This window comes from Zingiber officinale, chromosome 5A, assembly GCF_018446385.1.
Source record: "Zingiber officinale cultivar Zhangliang chromosome 5A, Zo_v1.1, whole genome shotgun sequence".
In the NCBI taxonomy this organism is placed as follows: domain Eukaryota; kingdom Viridiplantae; phylum Streptophyta; class Magnoliopsida; order Zingiberales; family Zingiberaceae; genus Zingiber; species Zingiber officinale.
The window spans coordinates 138,349,635-138,373,806 of NC_055994.1; the positions used below are offsets into that span (position 1 = coordinate 138,349,635).

Consider the following 24,172-nt stretch of genomic DNA (forward strand, 5'->3'; position numbering starts at 1 on the left):
CTAATTTTTTCATTTTAAAAATTATTTATACTTAATAGTAATCTAATCTCTAAATCCTAAAGGTAAAATCTGATTAGCGTAATCGAGAGATAATAAAACAAACAGAAAATAAAAAAATAAAATAAAAATTCTAATGATATGGTGGGCACACACTGCTCCAGCCGCGCATCTTGTGTGTGTGTGCAAGCGCACGCGCACGTGTGTGTATATATATATTGTTGGATAATCCGTTGTCGAAGATTTTGAAAAAAATACTAAATTTATAAATTAAATTTAGACTTATCTGTTGAGATGACTTGAACAGATAATTTCAGTCTGTCAACCTTAAAAGTCAAGTCGAGCTGCTAGGTTGTCAGGAAGATTGATGCTTCATAACGCCGAGTCCAAATGCAGAGTCATTGAGTCAAGAGTCGAAAGCCGAGTCGGGAAAGGAATTTGCTAAGGGAGATGTCGAGGCCTATGCTCAACATAGTTTCCTTGAAACAGATTCGCCTCACTTATGACTGTGCTTTGAGGTTCTCTCAAGTCATATGTTTCCCAGAATACAATGGCAAAATCATGCACACAACCAAGCACTAGTTGTTTGTGGCGAATTGAGAGTCCACCTAAGTGCTATCACGAGTAGTTCAACCGAGCGGATGCACACTGATAGAAAAAAATCAGGGAACAAAGGTGAAGGAATTCTTTTGTTTTTGCTTTTGCTTTCACTTTCATTTTTGCTTATCTTCCTCTCAGGGCTGCTCCTTGCATGAGGCTGCAGAGTCAATGGAATCATGCCTCATATTTTTAGGGCCCAATTTTTAGAATTTGTATTAATGAGAATTAGTAACCTAATAGACCCATATTCCATAATCCACTTAACTAATTTACCTATATGTTTTATTTTTAAAAAATCGTGACTTTTCCAATTCTCCTCTGCTGAAACGGAGAACCCCTTTAGTTTGCAGAAAAAGCTTGTAATTTCTCTCTTTGTGTTTCTACTTCCAATTTCGAGAATCTTCAACAACTACACAGCGGTGAGTTTTCCTCCATCCCTCCATGTTAATTAATGTGCAAAAAATTATTTTGATGATTTATTTATTAGGTTGTCAAGTGTACAAAGTTTTTGCTTCGTATGCCCTAGCATATCGAAGATCTATATGGTTGAAATTTCAACAAGATTGGTTTTTAGAACGACACAAATATATGCTAGCTTTAAGTGATGACGATTTTCATGTTGCCATGTTGGATTAGGTTATTAGGTATTTAGGTTGTCAGGTTGGGTTTTTTTTGTGTAGTTTAATTTTCCTTTTAACTTGAAGGATTGATTATTGGTCTTTGAAGTAAAATAGTAAATATTTAGCTATTTCTTATTGATTTTTTCATTATTGATGGTTGCTTCATATGAATCCTTGTCAGGTGAAGACAATTCTCCTGTGTTCGGTTTTCTATGAATTGTTTTTTATTTAATTTGCTACTTTGAGTGTTTTAGCTTTTCATCATAAATTTAGAATTAGTGTAGAGAACTTTATCACAATTGTAAAACCTATCGTCTACACTTTATAGGTTAGTATATATAATATATGAAATCTTTCTTTGTACCTCTTGCTTAAATTATGATACTGAAATTAATTTCTAGATTTTAGAATTGAGAAATTTTACAGTGAATTAATATTCTGAAATTAATTTTTAGATTTTGGAATTGGATAACCACCAACTTAGTATTGTGTAGAATATGTGAATTTTAATTTGTTGTGTTATAGGAAATTTGTGTATTTATATCAATGTGAATATATGTCTTAACTTAACTAAACTTGAGCATGTATCTGTAACTTGAAATTATATTTTCTTTATTTGTTAAGCAAATTCATATACCATGCCTCCCAAGTACATGTCTGGATATCAAAAGAAGAAAAGAAAGCTGAGAATAAAATCATTAATTCAAAGTCAAGCTGGAGATATCAATAAGTACTTTACTCCCAATCTTGTAGAGAGTAAAAATGTGGCTGAAAATTTGCTGAATAACGAAGAGGATATGGGATTAAATGATGATGATAAAATGCTTGAACCTATCAATATGGATGAAATGGGTAACAATAATAATGAAGAAGTTCTTGAACCTCTCATTGTAGATGAATCCAATTTTTTTAAGAAAGATGGTGAACTAGTTCAACATGAAACTTTAAGTCAAGAGACTTGTTATGATGATCCAGGAAAGTGGGGTAATATTGATAAAAAAAATTAGAGACTTTTTGATGGAGAGAGGTCCAAAGAGAGATGTTTGTACGTTGTTTCCAAGAGATAGTACCAACAGACATTTTAATGTATTGCATTATAAAAGAATTTTGTCAAACGGGGAGGAAAATGGTAGAAGATGGCTATTATATTCAATTTCTTTGGACAAGATTTTTTGCTTTTGTTGTAAACTGTTCAAAAAGCAAAAGAACAAGATTGGTACTCAGTTAGCTAATGAAGGATACAACGACTGGCATAATTTGAGTCGTTGTCTTACAGCCCATGAAGCGAGTAAGGAGCATATGGAGTGTATGACTGATTGGCTTGAATTAGAAAGAAGGTTGCAAAAGAATCAGACAATTGATCCAAGAGCACAGGTACAATTAAACAAAGAAAAAGAACACTGGAAACATGTGTTACATAGGATAATTGCTATTGTGCAAAGACTAGCCAAAAATAACTTGGCCTTTAGAGGAAGTTGTGAGAAGCTTTATGTTGAAAACAATGGTCTCTTTCTGCAAATGGTTGAAATGATTGCTAAGTTTGATCCAATAATGAATGAGCACCTTTGGCGTATTAAAGACCATGAAACTTATACTACGTATCTTGGTAGCAGAATTCAAAATGAATTGATACAAATGTTGGCAGGTGAGGTAAGAAAGAAATTACTTGCAAAAGTCAAAAAGGCAAAATACTTTTCAATCATCTTAGATTGTACTCCAGATATTAGTCATAAGGAGCAGATGTCTCTTGTCATACGGTGTTTGGATGAGTCAGAAAATTCAACAAAAGTGAAAGAATACTGGATAGAATTTTTAGAGGTGGATGACACTTCTGGGCTTGGACTTTTTATGCATCTTAAGGATGCTTTAATCCGTCTTGAGCTTGATATTGATGATATACGAGGTCAAGGATATGACAACGGATCTAACATGAAAGGGAAACACAAAGGTGTACAAAGAAGGTTGCTTGAAATAAATCCCAGAGCCTTTTATACTCCTTGTGGTTGTCATAGTTTTAATTTGGCATTATGTGATATGGTGAACTGTTGTCCTCAAGCTATGTCATTTTTTGGAGTGATACAACGCATTTATACATTATTCTCCTCTTCTACGAAGAGATGGAGAATTTTTAAAGATCATGTAAAGGGTTTGACAGTTAAGCCATTGTCACAAACACGCTAGGAAAGTCATGTTGAGAGCGTGAAACTTATAAAAGAACAAACTGCACAAATTAGAGATGTTTTACTTGACTTGACAAATGATACAGAAGATCCCAAAACAAAAAGTGAAGCAGAGTCCTTAGCATTATATGAACTTGAGAAGTTTGAATTCTTACTTGGTGTGGTAATTTGGTATAAGTTGTTATTCGCAATTAACACTGCGAGTAAATTACTTCAATCCGAAAATATGGATATTGATGTTGCTATCAAACTGTTACAAGGAATTATTATATTTCTCGAAGAGTATAGAGAATCTGGTTTTGATAAGGCAATGGTTAAAGCTAAAGAAATGGCAAGTGAAATGGGCATTGAAGCAGTATTTCGAGAAAAGCAAGTTGTTCGTAGAAAAAAACAATTTGATGAAAGTAGTAGTACAGAAATAGCATTGTCAGCAGAGGAGTCCTTTAGAGTTAACTACTTTCTCTTTATAGTTGATCAAGCTCATTCATCTATAGAGTCTCGATTTGCACAGTTTAAAAAATATCAAGAAATATTTGGTTTTCTATTCAATGTGGAGAGGTTACAATGTTCTGATGATGAAAGCTTATTGAGGTCTTGCAGGAATCTTGAAAGTTCTCTTGCACATAATGGTTGTTCTGACGTTAATGGAGATGATTTGTTTTCAGAGTTAACATTTTTAAAGTGCTCTTTACCAAAGGAATCAAAATCAGCTATTGATGTACTGGATTATTTGAAAAAGATGGATGGTTGTTTTCCAAATGCTCATGTTGCTTACAAAATCTTGTTGACAATACCAGTTACAGTAGCAACTGCAGAAAGAAGTTTCTCAAAGTTGAAGCTCATCAAAACTTTTTTTCGATCGACCATGTCACAAGAAAGATTGAATGGGCTAGCTATGTTATCAATTGAAAAAGAAATTATTGAACAACTTGATTATACAGACTTGATTAATATTTTTGCTGCCAAAACTGTAAGACGAGTTGTCTTTAACTGACCATTTTCAATATATTTGTCATTGCTATTTAGTTATAATTGAAATATTCAAACTATTGTATATTGTATTGTATTATATATTGTCTTTAAATTTGTTGATTTAATTCAAAAAAAATTACTATAAAGTAGCATAATTAATATAGGGGCCCTGTTTTGTAAGTTAGACTCAGACCAAAAAACTAGTAGGATCGACCCTGCTTCCTCTACACTTTCTCACGACTTCCTTTTATAGGATGACTCACCCATGGCTACAATACATGGCCAAGTTATGGTCATTCAATACTAGGTTTAATATTGATCATTATTATTGAGACGTTACGGAATCGACATTAATGGGTTTAATGTCAAACATTATTGTTGAGACGTTATAGAATCAATGTTAATGAGTCTAATGTCATATATTATTACTGAAACGTTACAGATCTCACCATTAATGGATTTTGATCCTATTTAAATCCGACGAGATGAAGCGCTGGTGTTTTGGTGGATGAAGATGGTGAAGAATATGAGTCCCGAGGATCTAAAGAAGCTCCAGTGCGGTGGATCTCCGGCGAGACTCCGAGGGATGACTAGGAAGGTTGATGAAGAAAATCCCGATGCTGCGGATCTGAAGAATGAAACCCCCGATGAAGTAGATTTGAAGAGGATGAAGTCCGGCGAAGTAGATCCGGTGAAGAAGAACTCCGGCGAAGCAGATCTGCAAGAGAGAGAACCTTGCCTGCGCACCATGAGATCCGCCAACAAAACGTTAGTGACCCAAGTCCGGGGTGGAAATCCCTGGCTAGGCCTTCCGACACTCAAGTCAGTTTTCTCCTTGAAAGATGAAAGAAGAGGAAGAGGAAGAAGAAGAAGAACAGTAAAAGAGTTTTTCTCTAGAGTTTGCTTATTGATCCTCCGATGATCAGGTGAGATGAGATCAGATGAGATGCCTTGCCCTCGGACAGAATTAACCTTTTTATACCACCTCATATAACATCCGTAGTCATGAGGTAGACCCCGGTTCATTAGAATTTGTTAGGAGATGACATCATCTGCAATAATAGTTCAAGGAATCTTTTTTGTACCCAGATGTACTTTCTTTGTCGTTTAGTTCACCTGCAGAAGTTTCTAGAAAATATTTCCCGCCAAATGAAATAGGTTGTCATATGATCACATATTGTTCATATATCATTAATATAACAAATATATTTGTATATTGAGAATATTTTCTGTTAAGCTAATTCTGATCAGGTATATGTAAAGGATGTAACAAGGTTGTTTATGCCCGATCGGGATTTACCAGGTCGATCTTATACTAATAGCCTTAGAAAAGTGTGTGTCTATATGCCCGCCCAGAATTCTATTATCGAGCGTATTATGCATATGTTCGGTCGGGCTTCTACTACCGAGTGTGTTATATTTATATTGTGTTTATGCTCGACCGGGCTTTGTCTGCCGAGCATGTTTGAGCCTTGTTATGTTCAATCAGCTTTCATTAGACCGATCATATGCTAGAGATTACTTAAGCCTAAATGCCTTTTAAGCTCCTCCAAGCTTTGCCTGCCGAGCACCCCTAGGTTCCTTGGCACTCTGATGCTTTAGTTTGACTTGTACTTTATGCTCGGTCGGACCTTGACTATCGAACGCATCTAAGCGTGATAGCCCTTTGTCTGTTTTAGTTCAGTCGGGCTTATATTCTCGATCGAGCTTATATTCTCGGTCGGGATTACATGCTCGACCGAGGCTCGCCTGTCGGGCATACGTGCACGTGCTAATATTTCACCTATTTCGATTCGTCCGGTACTCCATGCGCGGTCAAGCTTTGCCTGCCGAGCATATCTACATGCGTCGTGCCCCTTAGTCGGTTTTAGCCCGGCTGGTCCTACATTCTCGGCCGGGATTTGCTTACCAAGCGTATCTATCTCACCCAAGCCTCCCTACTTCTTCTTTCTTCTCCTTATATCTCTTTTCACATTATTGTACAAGATCCGCTCTTTATAACCTGTATCAGATTTAATGTCGGCCATTAATTTCAAATTAATGCTTCTGTTACACTCTTGAGCAAGTAGGAAAATAAGATTTAGGTGATAAAATATTGGTTGATTCACTTAGACAAATTTTGCCTCAACTGGTCCAACATTCAACGGGCGCAGGTCGTGCTCACACATGAGTCAACTTAATTCAATACAAATCTGGGCCCTAGAATTACACCCCCCCTGTGCACCCACGCGTGAGAGAGAGTCTCTCCCCATGCACTTGTTCACATTATCAATGCATGCGCAACAATATAAACCAACCATAGTGTCTTAAAACTTCCAATGTCATACTAAACCATACATAAAGGAATCTCCTTCCTTTCCATTTCATTTTCCATTCACATTTCTAATAATCCACACATAAATGGAAACAGGGTATGTGATAGTATTCAATAGTTGAATCTAGTGTAGGATAGATAGGTTTTACCCTTCAAACATTCCCTTATGAAGATGTGTTTGCTTACTGGCTGATAATAAACATGATGTCCTTGAACTATTCTACCATCTATACAAGCATTTACATATATCACCTAGGATTCTTCTTCATATAATTCAGTTCTCATGAATGTGTTCGTTCTTGGCCATGAATACTCATGGTTATGTGAGAAGCTTTAAGAATTGTGCCTACAATTCTCTTCGAAGCGACCCCACTTCTTTCTCAGATAGTTGATCTTTTAAGAGTATTCCACATTACTTCACTGGATCATTAAAAGTCATATGCTTAACCTCCATCCTTCACTGATTTATTGGGTCATTCCCCCACAGTGAGAAACTTTGTTTGTGTAGTTAGATTATCCCTTTGAACCTAATTCTTGGATCTCCAGTCTATATAGGTTGGGTTCCTTTTGCACCAACATTTCTCATTGACATCAATCCCACCCCTCGCAATTAACTCTCTATTTAACCCTTTGGTTAACGTTGTTGGTGCAATATCCCTTAGGTCAAGGTTAACTTGGTTGACCAAGCTTGAGTCTTGGTTTGGATTTCGATGTTTGACAATGAAAGGTTGATTGTAAAAGAGTCAAGTAGGTCAAGGTTGACTGGATACTTGACTATGGAAATCCTGGTGAGTGAAGCCAGGTGAAAGTCCTAGTGAGTGAAGCTAGGCAGATGAAAAATCCTAGTGAGTGGAGCTAGGTGAAAGTCCTAGTGAGTGAAGCTAGGCAGAAGGAAATCCTGGTGAGTGAAGCCAGGTGAAAGTCCTAGTGAGTGAAGCTAGGCAGATGGAAAATCCTAGTGAGTGGAGCTAGGTGGAAGTCCTGGTGAGTGAAGCCAGGCAAGGGAAAATCCAGATGGATCAAGAATGATCGGGCATCTGGTATTGGGAAGTCCAAGTAGGTCAAATGATTGACTGGATACTTGGCATGAGGAAATCCAGATGGGTCAAGGTTGACCAGACATCTGGTAGAAGTCCAAGTAGGTCAAGGGAGTGACCGGATACTTGGCACGAAGAGAAAAGTCCAAGTGGGTCAAAGGGATTGACCGAACACTTGGTGGGGAGTCCTGGCAGGTCAAGGGAGTGACCAGATGCTAGGCATGATGTACCAACAGGTCAAGGTTGACCGAATGTTAGTTTGAGAGGCTTGGGACTTGGTTTTGGGCAAAAACCAAGAGCTGGATCGATCAGTGGATCGATCCAAGAGCTGGATCGATCAGTGGATCAATCCAAGAGCTGGATCGATCAGTGGATCGATCCAAGAGCTGGATCGATCAGTGGATCGATCCAGGTTTTTCCCAGCGAACAGAGAGCCTCTGGATCGATCAGTGGAACGATCTAGAGGTCCCAATCGATCAGCCGATCGATTGGGACGCTACTGGTTCGCGCGATAAGCGCTGGATCGATCCGTGGATCGATCCAGGCGTTTTCCCAGAGCACAGAGGTGCTCTGGATCGATCCGTGGATCGATCCAAAGCCTCCCCGATCGATTGGGACCTTTCGAATCGATCGGGATCCGACCGTTGCATCGCATTTGAGCTGCAGGCGTGCGATGGCTGCGGCAGAACTTCAACCGATTCATCTCAGCTCTCTCGCCAGCTCCTCCAGATCGCCAGTTCTTGAAGGATCTTGGAGGTGTTCCAAGTCAAGAGGCGGATCTATTGCAAGAAGAGAAGCTAGGGTTAGGGTTTACTGTACTCATTGTAAGCCTTGAGCTTGTATTTTGTTTCCCTTTCCTTTATTCTTGTATTGAGAGTCTTGTAGAGCTTCTCCGCCTTCGGTAGTTACCGAAAAGGAGGGTTTCATTAGTGGAGGGTGCGTGAGTAGGTGTGGATCCTTGGACTAGTCACCTCTTGTGAGGTGGATACAAAGTAAACCAACCTTGTTAGCGTTGTGTGATTTTATTTCTTATATTTCCGCTGCATATCTCTGAAGAAACGAGCAACGCCGACGACGAAGATCGCGAAGAGCTATTCACCCCCCCTCTAGCTACTTTTCGGTCCTAACAAGTGGTATCAGAGCAAGGCCGCTCTTCACCGGAATCATCGCCGGAAGGGGCAAACAAAACAAGCAAAGTTAGAGGGTGAAGAAGTTGGAGCAAATTCATCAAAGTTGAAGAATCCAAGAGGCTCAACTTCAAGATGCAATTCCAATATGGACTTGGATTTGACACAAGGGTGGCTCCACCATACACATCCACAAGCTTCGATTCTTGGAAATCAAGAATCAAAAATTTTCTTATGATGGAGATATAGCAATGGTTTGCTCTTATGGAAGGCTTCAAGACTCCAACAAACTCAAAGGGCAAAGTTCTCAAGAGGAGCAAGTGGAGCCAAAAGCAAGTCCAAAGGTGCGAGGCAAATGACAAAGTGACCAAGCTTTTGGTCAATCTATTGCCAAGCACCATCCTTTGCAAAATTGGAGAATTTGAAGATGCAAAGGAATTATGGAGTAAATTGGCCAAGCTTCATGAAGAGATCCCCTCCACTGTACAAGAGCAAGAAGAATCCAGAGAGGGTGACTCTTTGGAGCAAGACCAAGAGGAAGACTCCGAGGTTGAGAGATGCTCAATCTCCGAAGAAGAAGTCCAAGAAAGAGCTCCATCTTCAAGGGAGTGCAATGAAGAGAACAAGGAGGGAGCATACTCCTTGTTCCATGTACAAGATGATGAAGCCTCCACCTCTAGGATTGAGGGGGAGCAATCTTCATTGACACCGGATCAAGAGCAAGAAGGATCCTCCACATCCGGGTCAAGAGAAGAAGAGGATGAAGAAGCTTCCACCTCCACGAGTCAAGTCAAATCTATTGGAGGAGTATCATCTTCGGATCAAGAGGAAGTTTCTACCTCCGGATCCAAAGGAGCAAGTGTCACCCCTACACAAGAAGGTATAAATGTTTCAATTAAAAATAAAAATCATATAATATGTTTTGAGTGTAGAGAAAGTGGGCACTACAAGAGCAAGTGTCCCAACTTGGCCAAGAAGAAGGGTCAAGTGACACAAAAGGGCAAGGAGAAGCCCAAGGAGACCACCCCCGGGACAAAGAAGAGAAAGGAGCACATTGTGTGCTTCTTGTGTCAACAAAAAGGGCATTACCGAAGTCAATGCCCCAAGGGGAAGAAGATAGTCAAGGCTCAAGGAGGCACTAGTCAAGGGGGAGTCTCCAAGGTAAAGAATAAGGTAACATTTATTGAGCTTACCCCTTTACGTTATGGTAAAAAGCATGATAGTTCTAATTTTTATCATTTTAATACAATTTACCATAAAAATAGAAAGCATGAGAGCATTAAGGAAAAACATGTGGTCCTACATGCCAAGACTACCCAACCTAAGGTTATGAAGGTAGATAGACATTTAGGCAAGAACACTAAGGAAAATAAATACAAGCCCAAGAATAAAAATGCTCATGGATCAAATAAAAAATCAAATACTAAGGACTTAGTGAGGGAAAACCAAGTCTTGAGGTCAATACTTGATAAATTAGAAAAGACCCTAAAAGGATTGGAAAATATCCTATTAGGGCAAAATGAGCATAACCTAGGTTTAGGGGTACAAAAACCATCCAATGGTCATAGAGGTTTGGGATACAAACCCAAAGCTAAAAAGGATGTGCCTAGTTATCATAGGGTTCCATATAGTTATGGAACAAACCCTAAGTCTAGAGGTCAAGTCAAGGATACAAGGGAAGTTATCCCTAGAAGTATATTTGCAACGACAAACGTGACTAAGACTTCCAAGAAGTCTAAGAAAGTCACGCACAAGGTTACAAGGGAAGCAATCCCTAGGGTTGACCTAGAAAATGTGACCAAGGCTTCTAAGAAGCCAAACAAGGTCACTAGGAAGGTATCTAGAGAAGTTATCCCTAATAAATACCTAGAACATCCAAGGAGCACCAATAGGTTTTGGGTTCCTAGGAGCATCTTCTCTACTCCATAGATGGGTTAGAGAGTGTCAACTCCTATTAGAATGATAGTTAACCCAACTTTGAGGAAATTGACACTCAAGGAGCATTTTCAGGGTTTTTGTTAACCTTTGAAAATGAAATGGAATTATTATTTACTCCTTGAAAGAGTAAAATGTGCCTAAATGGTTGAAAATTGATCTTATCTTAAAATGACATATATTGGGAAAACCTAGATAAATACCAAGTTGGGATTTTGGTATTCTCTTAGAAATTTAAGGCAATCCGAGCCTTGATTTATGTGATTACTCTTGAGGGAAAATGGAATATGCCAACATTTGAGGATATGCTTAATTTTTAAGTGGCATAAACAAATCAAGAGAAATAGAAATGTCAATTTAGGTTTTGGCATTTCTTTGAAGCCTTTAGGGCAATCTAGGTTTAACGTTTTAAGTTAAAACAAGTGGTAGTTAGCTAAGTGGTTAAGGATACTTAGATAAGTAATCTAGGTATATTATTATTTATGTCAAACTCTGTCATGATTGTTTACCCATTATATGCCATGACATCATATTTAGTTTTGTATTTTGCATTCATGATTTATTATGAAAAATACAAAAATACCATGTCATGTCATACATACATCATGTAGCTACATGAATCTTTTTTTTTGAAAGCTATTTCTTTTTGATGTATGCCATAACATCATCATGCATCGCTTTATTTCCCTAAAATTAAGGATAAAAGGCATTTATCAACATTTGGTTACCAACAAGTGGTACCAACAATTGATCATCAACAAGTAACATCCTTGGTGGATGTTCATCACTCAAAATGCCTAGATAGATATACATGCTCCCTAGAATAAGGTAAAACCAAAATCTCACATCTCACAAGGACTATAAGGTGACTTGTATGTGTTTTAGTGCACATTAGATACAAGTGAGATGTTAGGAAGATGAATAAAACTCATGATGTTGATTTAGTGCATTCCTTTGAGTTTTAGGTTCATCAAAACACATAGTTATGTGTTTTCTCACCATTGGGAAAGCTAATGTATAAGTCATGTGCATTAAGCCCAAGAAATGTGATGGGATATTGGTTTTGAAAATTATTTTAAAAGGCTTTTGGAAAACCTTGGTGAAAGTTATCTTTTGATAGTAATCATCATTGAATAGTTAGACACAAACTTGAAGAAAACGCTAAAGTTTTAGCAAGTTTTCAAGCTTGTGTCAATCTTTGAAAATATGATGTATTTTCATAGAAAACTATTTCCATGATAAAGTATGCCCTAAATAATGTCTACACGAAATTTCATAATTTTTAGATTTTTGTAGAATTTTCTAGGGGTTTATGAAGTTGGCTGAATTTGAAATTCAGCAACTATCAGAGCTTCGATCGATCCATGGATCGATTGGAGATCTGGATCGATCAGTGGATCGATTCAGAAGGCAATTCTCGCGAGCAGAAGCTCGCTGGATCGATCAGCCGATTGATCTACACATCATGAATCGATCAGTGGATCGATTCAGCAAGGTTCAATCGATTGGAACTCAACTCCAATCGATCGAAGATGCTGATTTTGGCTGGGAAGGCCTGATTTCAGCACTCTAAACCTATTTTAGTCAATGTAACCATTCCTAACCCCTCAAGACACGTTTGTATACCTTTAGAGGGTGTTTTCATGTTGAAAACAAGGATAGATTGGTTAAGGAAGACTAAATTGAAGTTTAGGTTGAGGTTTGCTTCAAGTTTTGAATATTTGAACCTCAAAACTTCTAAATTTGGGTTTCCTAAAGGTTTAGGAATTCCAAGTCATTGTTGGTGCAATGACAGAAGTTACCATCATGTCTTTAGGGGGAGGGACTCCTTACAGACATGAAAATTATTTTTCATAAACCTTGGAAGGTGGTTAACCTTCTGTTAAGACCATGCTCAAGGTTGAGCGTTTGAACTTTAATGGGGAGTGGATATCCTCATTGTTCAGGTGGTTTCAAGTGGATAATGCTCAAGGATGGGCATGTGCCTACATTGGGGGAGAATGTAGGGTTAAGGATAAATGTGTTGGTGCAATATCCCTCAGTCAAGGTTGACCTGGGTAACCAAGCTGAGTCTTGGTTTGAGTTTAGATGTTTGACAATAAGATATTGATTGAAGAAGAGTCAAGTAGGTCAAGGTTGACTGGATACTTGACTGGGAAGTCCTAACTGGGATGTTAGGCAAAAGAAAAGTCCTGGTGAGTGAAGCCAGGCAGAAGGAAGTCCTGGTGAGTGAAGCCAGGCAGAAGAAAAGTCCTGGTGAGTGAAGCCAGGCAGAAGAAAAGTCCTGGTGAGTGAAGCCAGGCAGAAGGAAGTCCTGGTGAGTGAAGCCAGGCAGAAGGAAGTCCTAGTGAGTGAAGCTAGGCAGATGGAAAACCCTAGTGAGTGAAGCTAGGTGAAAGTCCTAGTAAGTGAAGCTAGGCAGATGGAAATCCTGGTGAGTGAAGTCAGGTGAAAGTCCTAGTGAGTGAAGCTAGGCAGATGGAAAACCCTAGTGAGTGAAGCTAGGTGAAAGTCCTGGTGAGTGAAGCCAGGCAAGGGAAAATCCAGATGGATCAAGGATGATCGGACATCTGGTGCTGGGAAGTCCAAGTAGGTCAAAGGATTGACTGGATACTTGGCATGAAAGAAAAGTCCAAGTAGGTCAAAGGGATTGACCGGATACTTGGCACAGAGAAAAGTCCAAGTGGGTCAAAGGGATTGACCGGACACTTGGTAAGGGAGTCCTAGCAGGTCAAGGGAGTGACTAGATGCTAGGCATGACATACCAACAGGTCAAGGTTGACCGGATGTTGGTTTGGGAGGTTTGGGACTTGGTTTTGGACAAAAATCAAGTGCTGGATCGATCAGTGGATCGATCCAGACCTGTCCCAGCGAACAGAGAGCCTCTGGATCGATCCGTGGATCGATCCAGAGGTCCCAATCGATCAGTGGATCGATTGGGACGCGGCTGCTTCACGCGATAAGCGCTGGATCGATCCGTGGATCGATCTAGGCGCGTTTCCAGAGCACAGAGGCGCTCTGGATCGATCCAAAGCCTCCCCGATCAATTGGGAACATTCGAATCGATCAGGATCCGACCGTTGACATCGTTTATAGCTGCAGGCGTTCGATGGCTGCGGCAATCTCTTCACTGATTCACTCCAGAGCTCTCGCCAACTCCTCCACAGCGCTCACAAAGCTCAGATCGCCAGTTATTGAAGGATCTTGGAAGCTCTCCAAGTCAAGAGGCGGATCAAAGCCAAGAAGAGAAGCCAGGGTTAGGGTTTTGTACTCATTGTAAGCTTGTAAGCTTGTATTTCTTGTATCCTTTCCCTCTCTTCTTGTATTGAGTCTTGTAGGGCTTCTCCGCCCTTGGTAGTTACCATAAAGGAGAGTTTTATTTAGTGGAGGGTGTGTGTGTTGGTGTGGATCCTTGGATTAGTCACCTCTTGTGAGGTGGATACCAAGTAAAACCAACCGTGTTAGCGTTGTGTGTTTGTTTCTGTATTTTCCGCTGCACATCTTTGAAGGAACAAGCAACGCCGAGCACCGAGCGAACGCGACGAGCTATTCACCCCCCCTAGCTACTTTTGGTCCTAACAAAATGAAGGGTATGAGACCTTCATTTAGGTCATTGGACCTTATTAATGCTCAAGGGTGAGCATTGATGATAATGAAAGGTATGGAACCTTCATTATCGTGTTGTTCACAACGAGTGAAGTTGTGAACAACGATGAGCAACTCTTCAGGGGGAGAGTTTTCAACAAGTGGATTTGTTGATGTGTGCCCAAGAATGGGGCATGGTTTGATGTGTGCCAATAGGGGGAGAATGAAAGGACTTGTGAAAGGGGGTAAGTTAGGCTTTCATTATCTAAGAGAGAGTTTGCCCTCTTAGGGGAGAATTGTTGGTTGCTACTCGGAAAACCTATAGGTTCCACTGTACAAAAATTTTGTACAAAGGTCTGAACCTTTTCCTAGCTACCATGTGTTCTTTTAAATTAAATTTTGAATCGCCTGCGGAACTTAACACGTTTGATCCAAAACTTAATCTATTTGTTCTTTTAGGTTTTGACTTGGATCTCCTGCGGAACTTAACACGTTCGACCCAAATCACCTTAAGTTATTAATTCCATTAAATATTAATTTCCATAATTGGTTCCCAGTACTGACGTGGCGAGGCACACGGCCTTCTTGGATATGGGAGCAACCACCACCGACTAGACAAAACCTTTTATAGAAAGCTAATATTTAATTTCCTAAAATAACTTTAGGTTAACCAAAAAGAACAATCAAATCACAAGGAAAAGAAAAAGAAACAAAAGAACACAACATCGAAAAACACATTCGAAATTCTAGAATCGTAAGCCTCTTGTATTTGGTATTATTTCCATAAATAACTAGTATGTTGCGGAAAGAAAAATTACTAGTTATACCTTGTAGAAAAACCTCTTGATCTTCTACCGTATTCCTCTTCTAACCTCGGACGTTGTGTGGGCAACGATCTTCCGAGATGAGAAACCACCAAGCACCTTCTTCTTCTCCTAGCTAGGTTCGGCCAACACAAAGAAGCTTCACCAAGGACGAAGAACAAAACACCAACCAAGCTCCAAGGGATACAAGCTTTCTCTCCTTCTTCTTCTTCTTCTCCAAGTAGTATCCGGCCACCACAAGAACTCCAAGCAAGAGATAAGTTTCGGCCACCACAAAAGAGGAAGAAAGGAAGAGGATGATGATGGCCGGCCATAATAAATTTCAAGGATGAAGTAATTCGGTCACCACCAATGCTCCAAGGATGCTAGAGACGAGACTTGCTTTCTCTCCTTCTTCTCCTTCCTTGATCCGGCCACAAACAAGAGCTCCACCAAGAAGATAGGTTTCGGCCAACAAGAGGAGAGGAGAGAAAGAGAAGGGCCGGCCACCACACCAAGGAAAAGAGGGAGAAAAATAATAGAGGTTGTTCACCATGAAGGCACCCCTACCCCTTCTTTTATATTCCTTGGCTTTGGCAAATAAGGAAATTTATTTATAATAAAATTTCCTTAACTTTCCTTGACAACAATTAATTAAGAAAAAAATTAAATAAATTTTCCTAATTAATTGTATGTGGCCGGCCACCTCATGTAGAGCAAATAGGATAATTTTAATCAACAATTAAAACTTCCTTTTTTGTCTTTGGAAATTTTAAAAAATAAAATTTCCTTTTAAAATCCCTTCATGGTTGATAAAAAGAAATTTCTATAATTTTAATTTTCAACATGTGAATAATTTTTCAGAGAGAAAAAATAAAATATCTTTCCAATCTACAAATAAGGAAAGAGATCTAATATCTTTCTTTTAATCTTTTGTAGATCTTTTAAAGAGAGATATTTTAATTTTAATTCTCTGTAATAAATTATATCTTCCACATAATAAAAATTAAAATTAAAATTCTTTTTAATTTAATGGGGGCCGGCCACTTAAGCTTGGGTTCAAGCTAGGGCCACCCACAGGCTTGGTCGGCCCTAGCTTGAACCACAAGCTAGCTTGGCCGGCCCCTTTCTCATGGGTATGAAGGTGGGTATAGGTGGGTATAGTACTCTATAAATAAGAGGCTACGATAGGGACCGAGAGGAGGAATTGGTTTTGGTCTCCCGATAAAATTAAGCATCCCGTGTTCGCCCCGAACACACAACTTAATTTTATCAATAATAATTCATTCCACTAGAGAACTATTATTGAACTACCGCACCAATCCCAAATTACATTTTTGGGCTCCTTCTTATTATGAGTGTGTTAGTCTCCCTGTGTTTAAGATAACAAATGTCCACTAATTAAGTAAGTTACTGACAACTCACTTAATTAATATCTAGTTCCAAGAGTAGTACCACTCAACCTTATCATCATGTCGGACTAAGTCCACCTGCAGGGTTTAACATGACAATCCTTATGAGCTCCTCTTGAGGACATTATCAACCTAGTATCTCTAGGACACAGTTTCCTTTTATAATCAACAACACACACTACAAGTGATACCATTTCCCAACTTATCGGGCTTATTGATTTATCGAACTAAATCTCACCCATTGATAAATTAAAGAAATAAATATCAAATATATGTGCTTGTTATTATATTAGGATTAAGAGCACACACTTCCATAATAACCGAGGTCTTTGTTTCTTTATAAAGTCAGTATAAAAGAAACGACCTCAAATGGTCCTACTCAATACACTCTGAGTGTACTAGTGTAATTATACAGTCAAGATAAACTGATACCTAATTACACTACGACCTTCCAATGGTTTGTTCCTTTCCATTATGGTCGTGAGCTACTGTTTATAATTTATAAGATACTGATAACATGATCCTCTGTGTGTGACACCACACACCATGTTATCTACAATATAAATTAATTGAACAACTACATTTATCACAAATGTAGACATTTGACCAATGTGATTCTTATTTCTAGATAAATGTTTATACCAAAAGCTAGGCTTTTAGTATACACTCTAACAATCTCCCACTTATACTAAAAGACTAAGCTGTCATATCTGCTGCCATACATCTGATTCCCATCCCTTTAACATGCCCATCAAAAGCTCTTGCCTTAAGGACCTTAGTGAAAGGATCTATAGTTCATCACCTGATGCAATCTAGGCGGCAACAACTTCTCCTCGTTTATACGATTCCTCGTATTGGGTGGTACTTGCGCTCTATTGTGTTTACTTGCCTTATAGACTTATGGTTTCTTCAAGTTTGCTACTGCACCAACATTATTACAATAAATTGTAATAATTTTTGGACAAACCAGAAATCATATCTAAGTCTATCTTGAGGTTATTGAGTCATTCAGCTTTTATGGCTACCTCAGAGGCTTGCCATATACTAAGCCTCTATGGTGGAGTCCAGAAAAACACCTATGCTTATCACTCTTCCATAGTTATGACTTTACCTCCTAAAGTAAACACAAAACCCCGAGGTTGACTTATTATTGTCCCTATCCGATTGGAAGTCAAAATCCATGCAACCCACAAGGACCAAATTAACTGCCTTGTAAGCTAGCATATAATCTAGAGTGCCTCTAAGGTACTACAATATATGCTTTACTGCAGTCCACTGTCCTTGTCCAGGGTTATCTGCTAACTATGCCCTTGGCAAAACAGATTTCTGATCTCGTGCATAGCATACATTAGGCTTCTGACAGCCGAAGCATAAAGAACTGCCTTTATTTCCTTTATCTCCTTTGATGTCTACAGAGACATATCTTTAGATAAAGTTACTCCATCCTGAAAAGGTAAGAAACCTTTCTTGGAGTTTTGCATGCTTTAAAACGAACAAGGATTTTTCCGATGTATGAAGCTTGGGATAAGTAAAATATTCTTTTCTTGCGATCCCTTATTACTTTGATCTCAAGAATATATTTATTCTCCCAAGTCTTTTATATCGAATTGTTTGGACAACCATACCCTTACTTCTGACAACATTTTGATATTGTTTCCAACTACCAAAAAAAATGTTATCTACGTATAGTACAAGAAATACCACCACGCTTCCATCACACCTTTTGTATACACAAGACTTACCCGGTTACTAAATAAATCCATAGGTCTGAATTACTTTGATAAACCGGATGTTCCAAGACCTTGAAGCTTTGCCTCAGTCCATAGACTGATTGAGCTTTACACAAGATGCTCTTAGCCCTTTGCAATGAACCCTTCTGGTTGCTTTATATGGATGCTTTCTTCAAGACTTCCATTAAAGAATGTTGTCTTGACATCCACTTGCCAAATAGATAAAAGAATCCGGATAGACTTAAGCATGGTTACCAGTGAAAAAAGTTTCCTTTTTCATCAAGCCTTGCTTTGAAGGTTTCTACCTCCCTGTCTATCCCTCTTTTCCTATTATAGACCTTTTTATACCCAAAGGCTTTTACACCACTTGGTGGTTCTACAAGCTTCCAGATTTTATTAGAATACATATATTCTAATTCTATTATTCATTACTCTTTGCCAAGATGCTGCATATTTATCTTGGAGTGCTTCGTCATATGTCCGGAGATCAGGTTCATGTCCTTCAGGGATCGAGTTAAAAAACTCTCCCAAAACATGAATCTTTTAAGGTTGCTTAACAACCCTCCCACTACGACAAGGCATTTTCTACAATTGTGTATCATTTGTGATACGTGTTGCAGTTTTCTTGTGGTATCTCATCTTGTACAGTTGGTACTAGTTTAGACATGTCTTTTATTATTTCCTTAAGAACAAATTTTCTTATGGGCACATGATTTATTACATAGTCCTTTTCTAAAAATCGATCATTGATGCTAATAATGACCTTCTGATTTTTAAGACTATAAATCTACTTTTGTTTATCTAGGATAACTTACAAACAAGTGAACTCCTATCCAACTTATTATTATCTCTCTTTAACATATGTGCTGGATTACCCGAATCCGAATATGCTTCAAAATAGGCTTACGCCTATTCAGCAATTCTATATGAGTAGAGAGTTCTAGCTTGGAAGGTACTATGTTCACTTTCGTTTTCAGAGTTTTATCCTTAAAACAAATTTGGTAATTTTCTGAATAACTCATCATCTATCTAATTATTCCATAAGAGTCCTTTACCTTCTTTCTACTACACCATTCTGTTGGGGTGTACCAGATGCAGTTAGTTGGGATTGAAATCCAACTACTGATAAGTGACTCCTAAAATCTCTCAAGAGGTACTTGCCACTACGATCTTCCATAGTGACTTTTTACTTTAACATTTCTCCGCATCAACCTTGTACTCTTTGAACTAATCAAAGTACTTAGTCTTAGTACATTAAGTAAATTTATTTGTATCTTGAATAGTTGTCTATAAAATAGACAAAATATTCAATACTACCTCTTGTCTGGATAGTCATAGGATCACACAAATCAGAATGAACCGTTTTCAACATATCTTTGACTCCATACCCCTTGGACTTAAAAGCTTCTTGGTTATTTTCCTTCCAAGTAAGACTCGCAGGTTGGAAATATTTCCACTACCAATGAACCCAAAAGTTCATTAGCTACCAATGAATCCTACTCAAGTATAACCTAGCTTTTAGATGCCAAAGATATAATTGGTTCATTTCCGAAGGTTGCTTTCTCTTAAAATTAGAAGATGTGTTACTAATTTCCATTTGTTGCATCGTGGGAGTTATTGGATTATAAATTGTCAACCATCATACCAGAATAGATAACTTCCCTATTTTTCTTGATAACAACTTTGTTATCAAAATAGACACAATATCTATAATAGTTTAGAAACTGAAATCAGGTTCTTTCTAAACTTGGTACGTAAAGACAATTACTTAAAATCCAAATTTTATTCTTATCAAAAGATAAACATCTCCCACTGCAACAGCTACCACTATTACAGTAGTGCCCACGTGGATGGTGATTTACCTTTCATTTAGTTGTCGGGTTTCCTGGAACCCTGCAATGAATTGCAGACATGATTAATGGCATCTTGTATCTACACTCCAGGTTCTGGTAGATAACACCACTAGACATGTTTCAACTAATGAATTAAATACACCTAAATTGTTCTTAGTTCTAAGAAGACAGTCTACCTTAATGTTCAAGTCCTATTTCCAATCATTACAATTAGGACTACTAAGTCTTTTTCTATAGTATGACTACTAGGGATTGACAAACATCCTAAGAATCACAAAAATATTTGGACAAGATCAACTCCTTAAAATCTCCATGAATTTTGTGTATACAAAATCGAAGAGAAGATTTTATTCATTAATTTTATTATCTCGTCAACTTTACTTTATGACGAATAAAATTAATAGTTGATCGGTCTTTGATCAAATATTTGGTCAAAACTCTTTAAATTTAAAATAACATTGATTCCTCAAACAATATTATTTAAATTCACCAACACCTCAAACACCGTGAATTTTGCATGCCACGTTAGTGTGAACGTATACAAATTCATCATTCGTAAGAGGAGGGTTTTACCCATTGACTATCTTGTCAATATAACTTTTTGACAAATAAAATTACCTCAAACACCATGAATCTTGTATGCCACGTTAGTGTGGACGTATACAAATTCAAACATTTGTAAGAGGGGTTTATTAATTTTATTATATTGCCAATCTAGTTTTATGACAAATCAATAGTTGGTTTCCCTTTGGTCACACAAGTGATAGTAGTGACTCCGTTGGGGAGGATACTATAAAATGTGTCTAAGTGTATACCATTACTTGACACTAAGTCCATTAATAAGATTATGCCCCTTCCGTTGGGGAAGATCACACGCTCTTAATTAACTTCCTATAGTCATCCAAAAATGGAAGTCTGTTCTAGTGATCCACAAACAAGCTCATCCGTTATGGAGGAAGGCACTCAGATCCAACGCGCAAGCTTATTTGCATCACTTACAAACCAGTAATGGAGACCATGGGATTTACTTAAAAATCCCTCTCCCACTTAGTTATTTATAAATGAGGAATTTTAACTATGCTAGCCTACTAAACTTGTAAACTAACATGCACACACAGCACAATATAAAAGCAATAAATAGAAAATCTAATTTTCAACTATTATGACTTTTATCTCTAGTTGTCCTCCGTGTGTTGTCATCCCAAGCTGCTACCATATTTGGCCATCGCCACCGGGTCTAGTTGTCGCATCCATCTTGCTCCTAGTTCCGCTGCGCCTCTGGTCCTTAGAAGGTTCCACGCTTTGCAAGATTTGATCCGCGACATAAATAGAATTTTACATTTTTGATCCTATATTCCATAAAAGGAATGTACATGTATCTAGATCAAAAATAAAATCCTAATAAAACTAAATACAGCTCCTGCTGTATTTTAATACAATCATGCACACACATATAAATGCCCTTGACATGTCCAAGGGTCCAATCACACACATAATAACAAAAAGCCATAATAGTTGGATCCTGCATCCACAAAGTTAGCACATCCTACTATTAACCTGCCTAAATTATGTATGACATGTGCATAATTAAACTAATACCAAATACACAGAGGCAAAACCCTAGCTCTGATACCAATTGTTGGTTGCTACTCGGAAAACCTATAGGTTCCACTGTACAAAAATTTTGTACAAAGGTCTGAACCTTTTCCTAGCTACCATGTGTTCTTTTAAATTAAATTTTGAATCGCCTGCGGAACTTAACACGTTTGATCCAAAACTTAATCTATTTGTTCTTTTAGGTTTTGACTTGGATCTCCTGCGGAACTTAACACATTCGACCCAAATCACCTTAAGTTATTAATTCCATTAAATATTAATTTCCATAATTGGTTCCCAGTACTGACGTGGCGAGGCACACGACCTTCTTGGATATGGGAGCAACCACCACCGACTAGACAAAACCTTTTATAGAAAGCTAATATTTAATTTCCTAAAATAACTTTAGGTTAACCAAAAAGAACAATCAAATCACAAGGAAAAGAAAAAGAAACAAAAGAACACAACATCGAAAAACACATTCGAAATTCTAGAATCGTAAGCCTCTTGTATTTGGTATTATTTCCATAAATAACTAGTATGATGCGGAAAGAAAAATTACTAGTTATACCTTGTAGAAAAACCTCTTGATCTTCTACCGTATTCCTCTTCTAACCTCGGACGTTGTGTGGGCAACGATCTTCCGAGATGAGAAACCACCAAGCACCTTCTTCTTCTCCTAGCTAGGTTCGGCCAACACAAAGAAGCTTCACCAAGGATGAAGAACAAAACACCAACCAAGCTCCAAGGGATACAAGCTTTCTCTCCTTCTTCTTCTTCTTCTCCAAGTAGTATCCGGCCACCACAAGAACTCCAAGCAAGAGATAAGTTTCGGCCACCACAAAAGAGGAAGAAAGGAGGAGGATGATGATGGCCGGCCATAATAAATTTCAAGGATGAAGTAATTCGGTCACCACCAATGCTCCAAGGATGCTAGAGACGAGACTTGCTTTCTCTCCTTCTTCTCCTTCCTTGATCCGGCCACAAACAAGAGCTCCACCAAGAAGATAGGTTTCGGCCAACAAGAGGAGAGGAGAGAAAGAGAAGGGCCGGCCACCACACCAAGGAAAAGAGGGAGAAAAATAATAGAGGTTGTTCACCATGAAGGCACCCCTACCCCTTCTTTTATATTCCTTGGCTTTGGCAAATAAGGAAATTTATTTATAATAAAATTTCCTTAACTTTCCTTGACAACAATTAATTAAGAAAAAAAAAATAAATAAATTTTCCTAATTAATTGTATGTGGCCGACCACCTCATGTAGAGCAAATAGGATAATTTTAATCAACAATTAAAACTTCCTTTTTTGTCTTTAGAAATTTTAAAAAATAAAATTTCCTTTTTAAAATCCCTTCATGGTTGATAAAAAGAAATTTCTATAATTTTAATTTTCAACATGTGAATAATTTTTCAGAGAGAAAAAATAAAATATCTTTCCAATCTACAAATAAGGAAAGAGATCTAATCTCTTTCTTTTAATCTTTTTGTAGATCTTTTTAAAGAGAGATATTTTAATTTTAATTCTCTGTAATAAATTATATCTTCCACATAATAAAAATTAAAATTAAAATTCTTTTTAATTTAATGGGGGCCGGCCACCTAAGCTTGGGTTCAAGCTAGGGCCGGCCACCCATGAACCAAGGCTTGGTCGGCCCTAGCTTGAACCACAAGCTAGCTTGGCCGGCCCCTTTCTCATGGGTATGAAGGTGGGTATAGGTGGGTATAGTACTCTATAAATAAGAGGCTACGATAGGGACCGAGAGGAGGAATTGGTTTTGGTCTCCCGATAAAATTAAGCATCCCGTGTTCGCCCCGAACACACAACTTAATTTTATCAATAATAATTCATTCCACTAGAGAACTATTATTGAATTACCGCACCAATCCCAAATTATATTTTTGGGCTCCTTCTTATTATGAGTGTGTTAGTCTCCCTGTGTTTAAGATAACAAATGTCCACTAATTAAGTAAGTTACTGACAACTCACTTAATTAATATCTAGTTCCAAGAGTAGTACCACTCAACCTTATCATCATGTCGGACTAAGTCCACCTGCAGGGTTTAACATGACAATCCTTATGAGCTCCTCTTGAGGACATTATCAACCTAGTATCTCTAGGACACAGTTTCCTTTTATAATCAACAACACACACTATAAGTGATACCATTTCCCAACTTATCGGGCTTATTGATTTATCGAACTAAATCTCACCCATTGATAAATTAAAGAAATAAATATCAAATATATGTGCTTGTTATTATATTAGGATTAAGAGCACACACTTCCATAATAACCGAGGTCTTTGTTTCTTTATAAAGTCAGTATAAAAGAAACGACCTCAAATGGTCCTACTCAACACACTCTGAGTGTAATAGTGTAATTATACAGTCAAGATAAACTGATACCTAAT

General features: G+C 38.0%; 1 protein-coding gene across 1 annotated transcript; it reads left to right on the forward strand.

Annotated features, from left to right (window-relative positions):
• The first annotated feature begins 1,855 nt into the window (after positions 1 to 1,855).
• On the forward strand, positions 1,856 to 4,391 carry LOC121980078. Its single transcript, XM_042532045.1, has 3 exons — positions 1,856 to 2,201; positions 2,494 to 2,867; positions 3,399 to 4,391. The coding sequence occupies exons 1-3, from the start codon at positions 1,856 to 1,858 to the stop codon at positions 4,389 to 4,391; spliced, it is 1,713 nt and encodes a 570-aa protein (XP_042387979.1).
• The last annotated feature ends 19,781 nt before the right edge of the window (positions 4,392 to 24,172 follow it).

Coding starts and splice junctions, on each gene's coding strand:
- LOC121980078 (XM_042532045.1), top strand. CDS start 1,856: ATGCCTCCCAAGTACATGTCTGGATATCAAAAGAAGAAAAGAAAGCTG. Junction 2,202..2,493: donor TGATGATCCAGGAAAGTGGG/GTAATATTGATA, acceptor GTTGTCTTACAG/CCCATGAAGCGAGTAAGGAG. Junction 2,868..3,398: donor TACAAATGTTGGCAGGTGAG/GTAAGAAAGAAA, acceptor CAAACACGCTAG/GAAAGTCATGTTGAGAGCGT.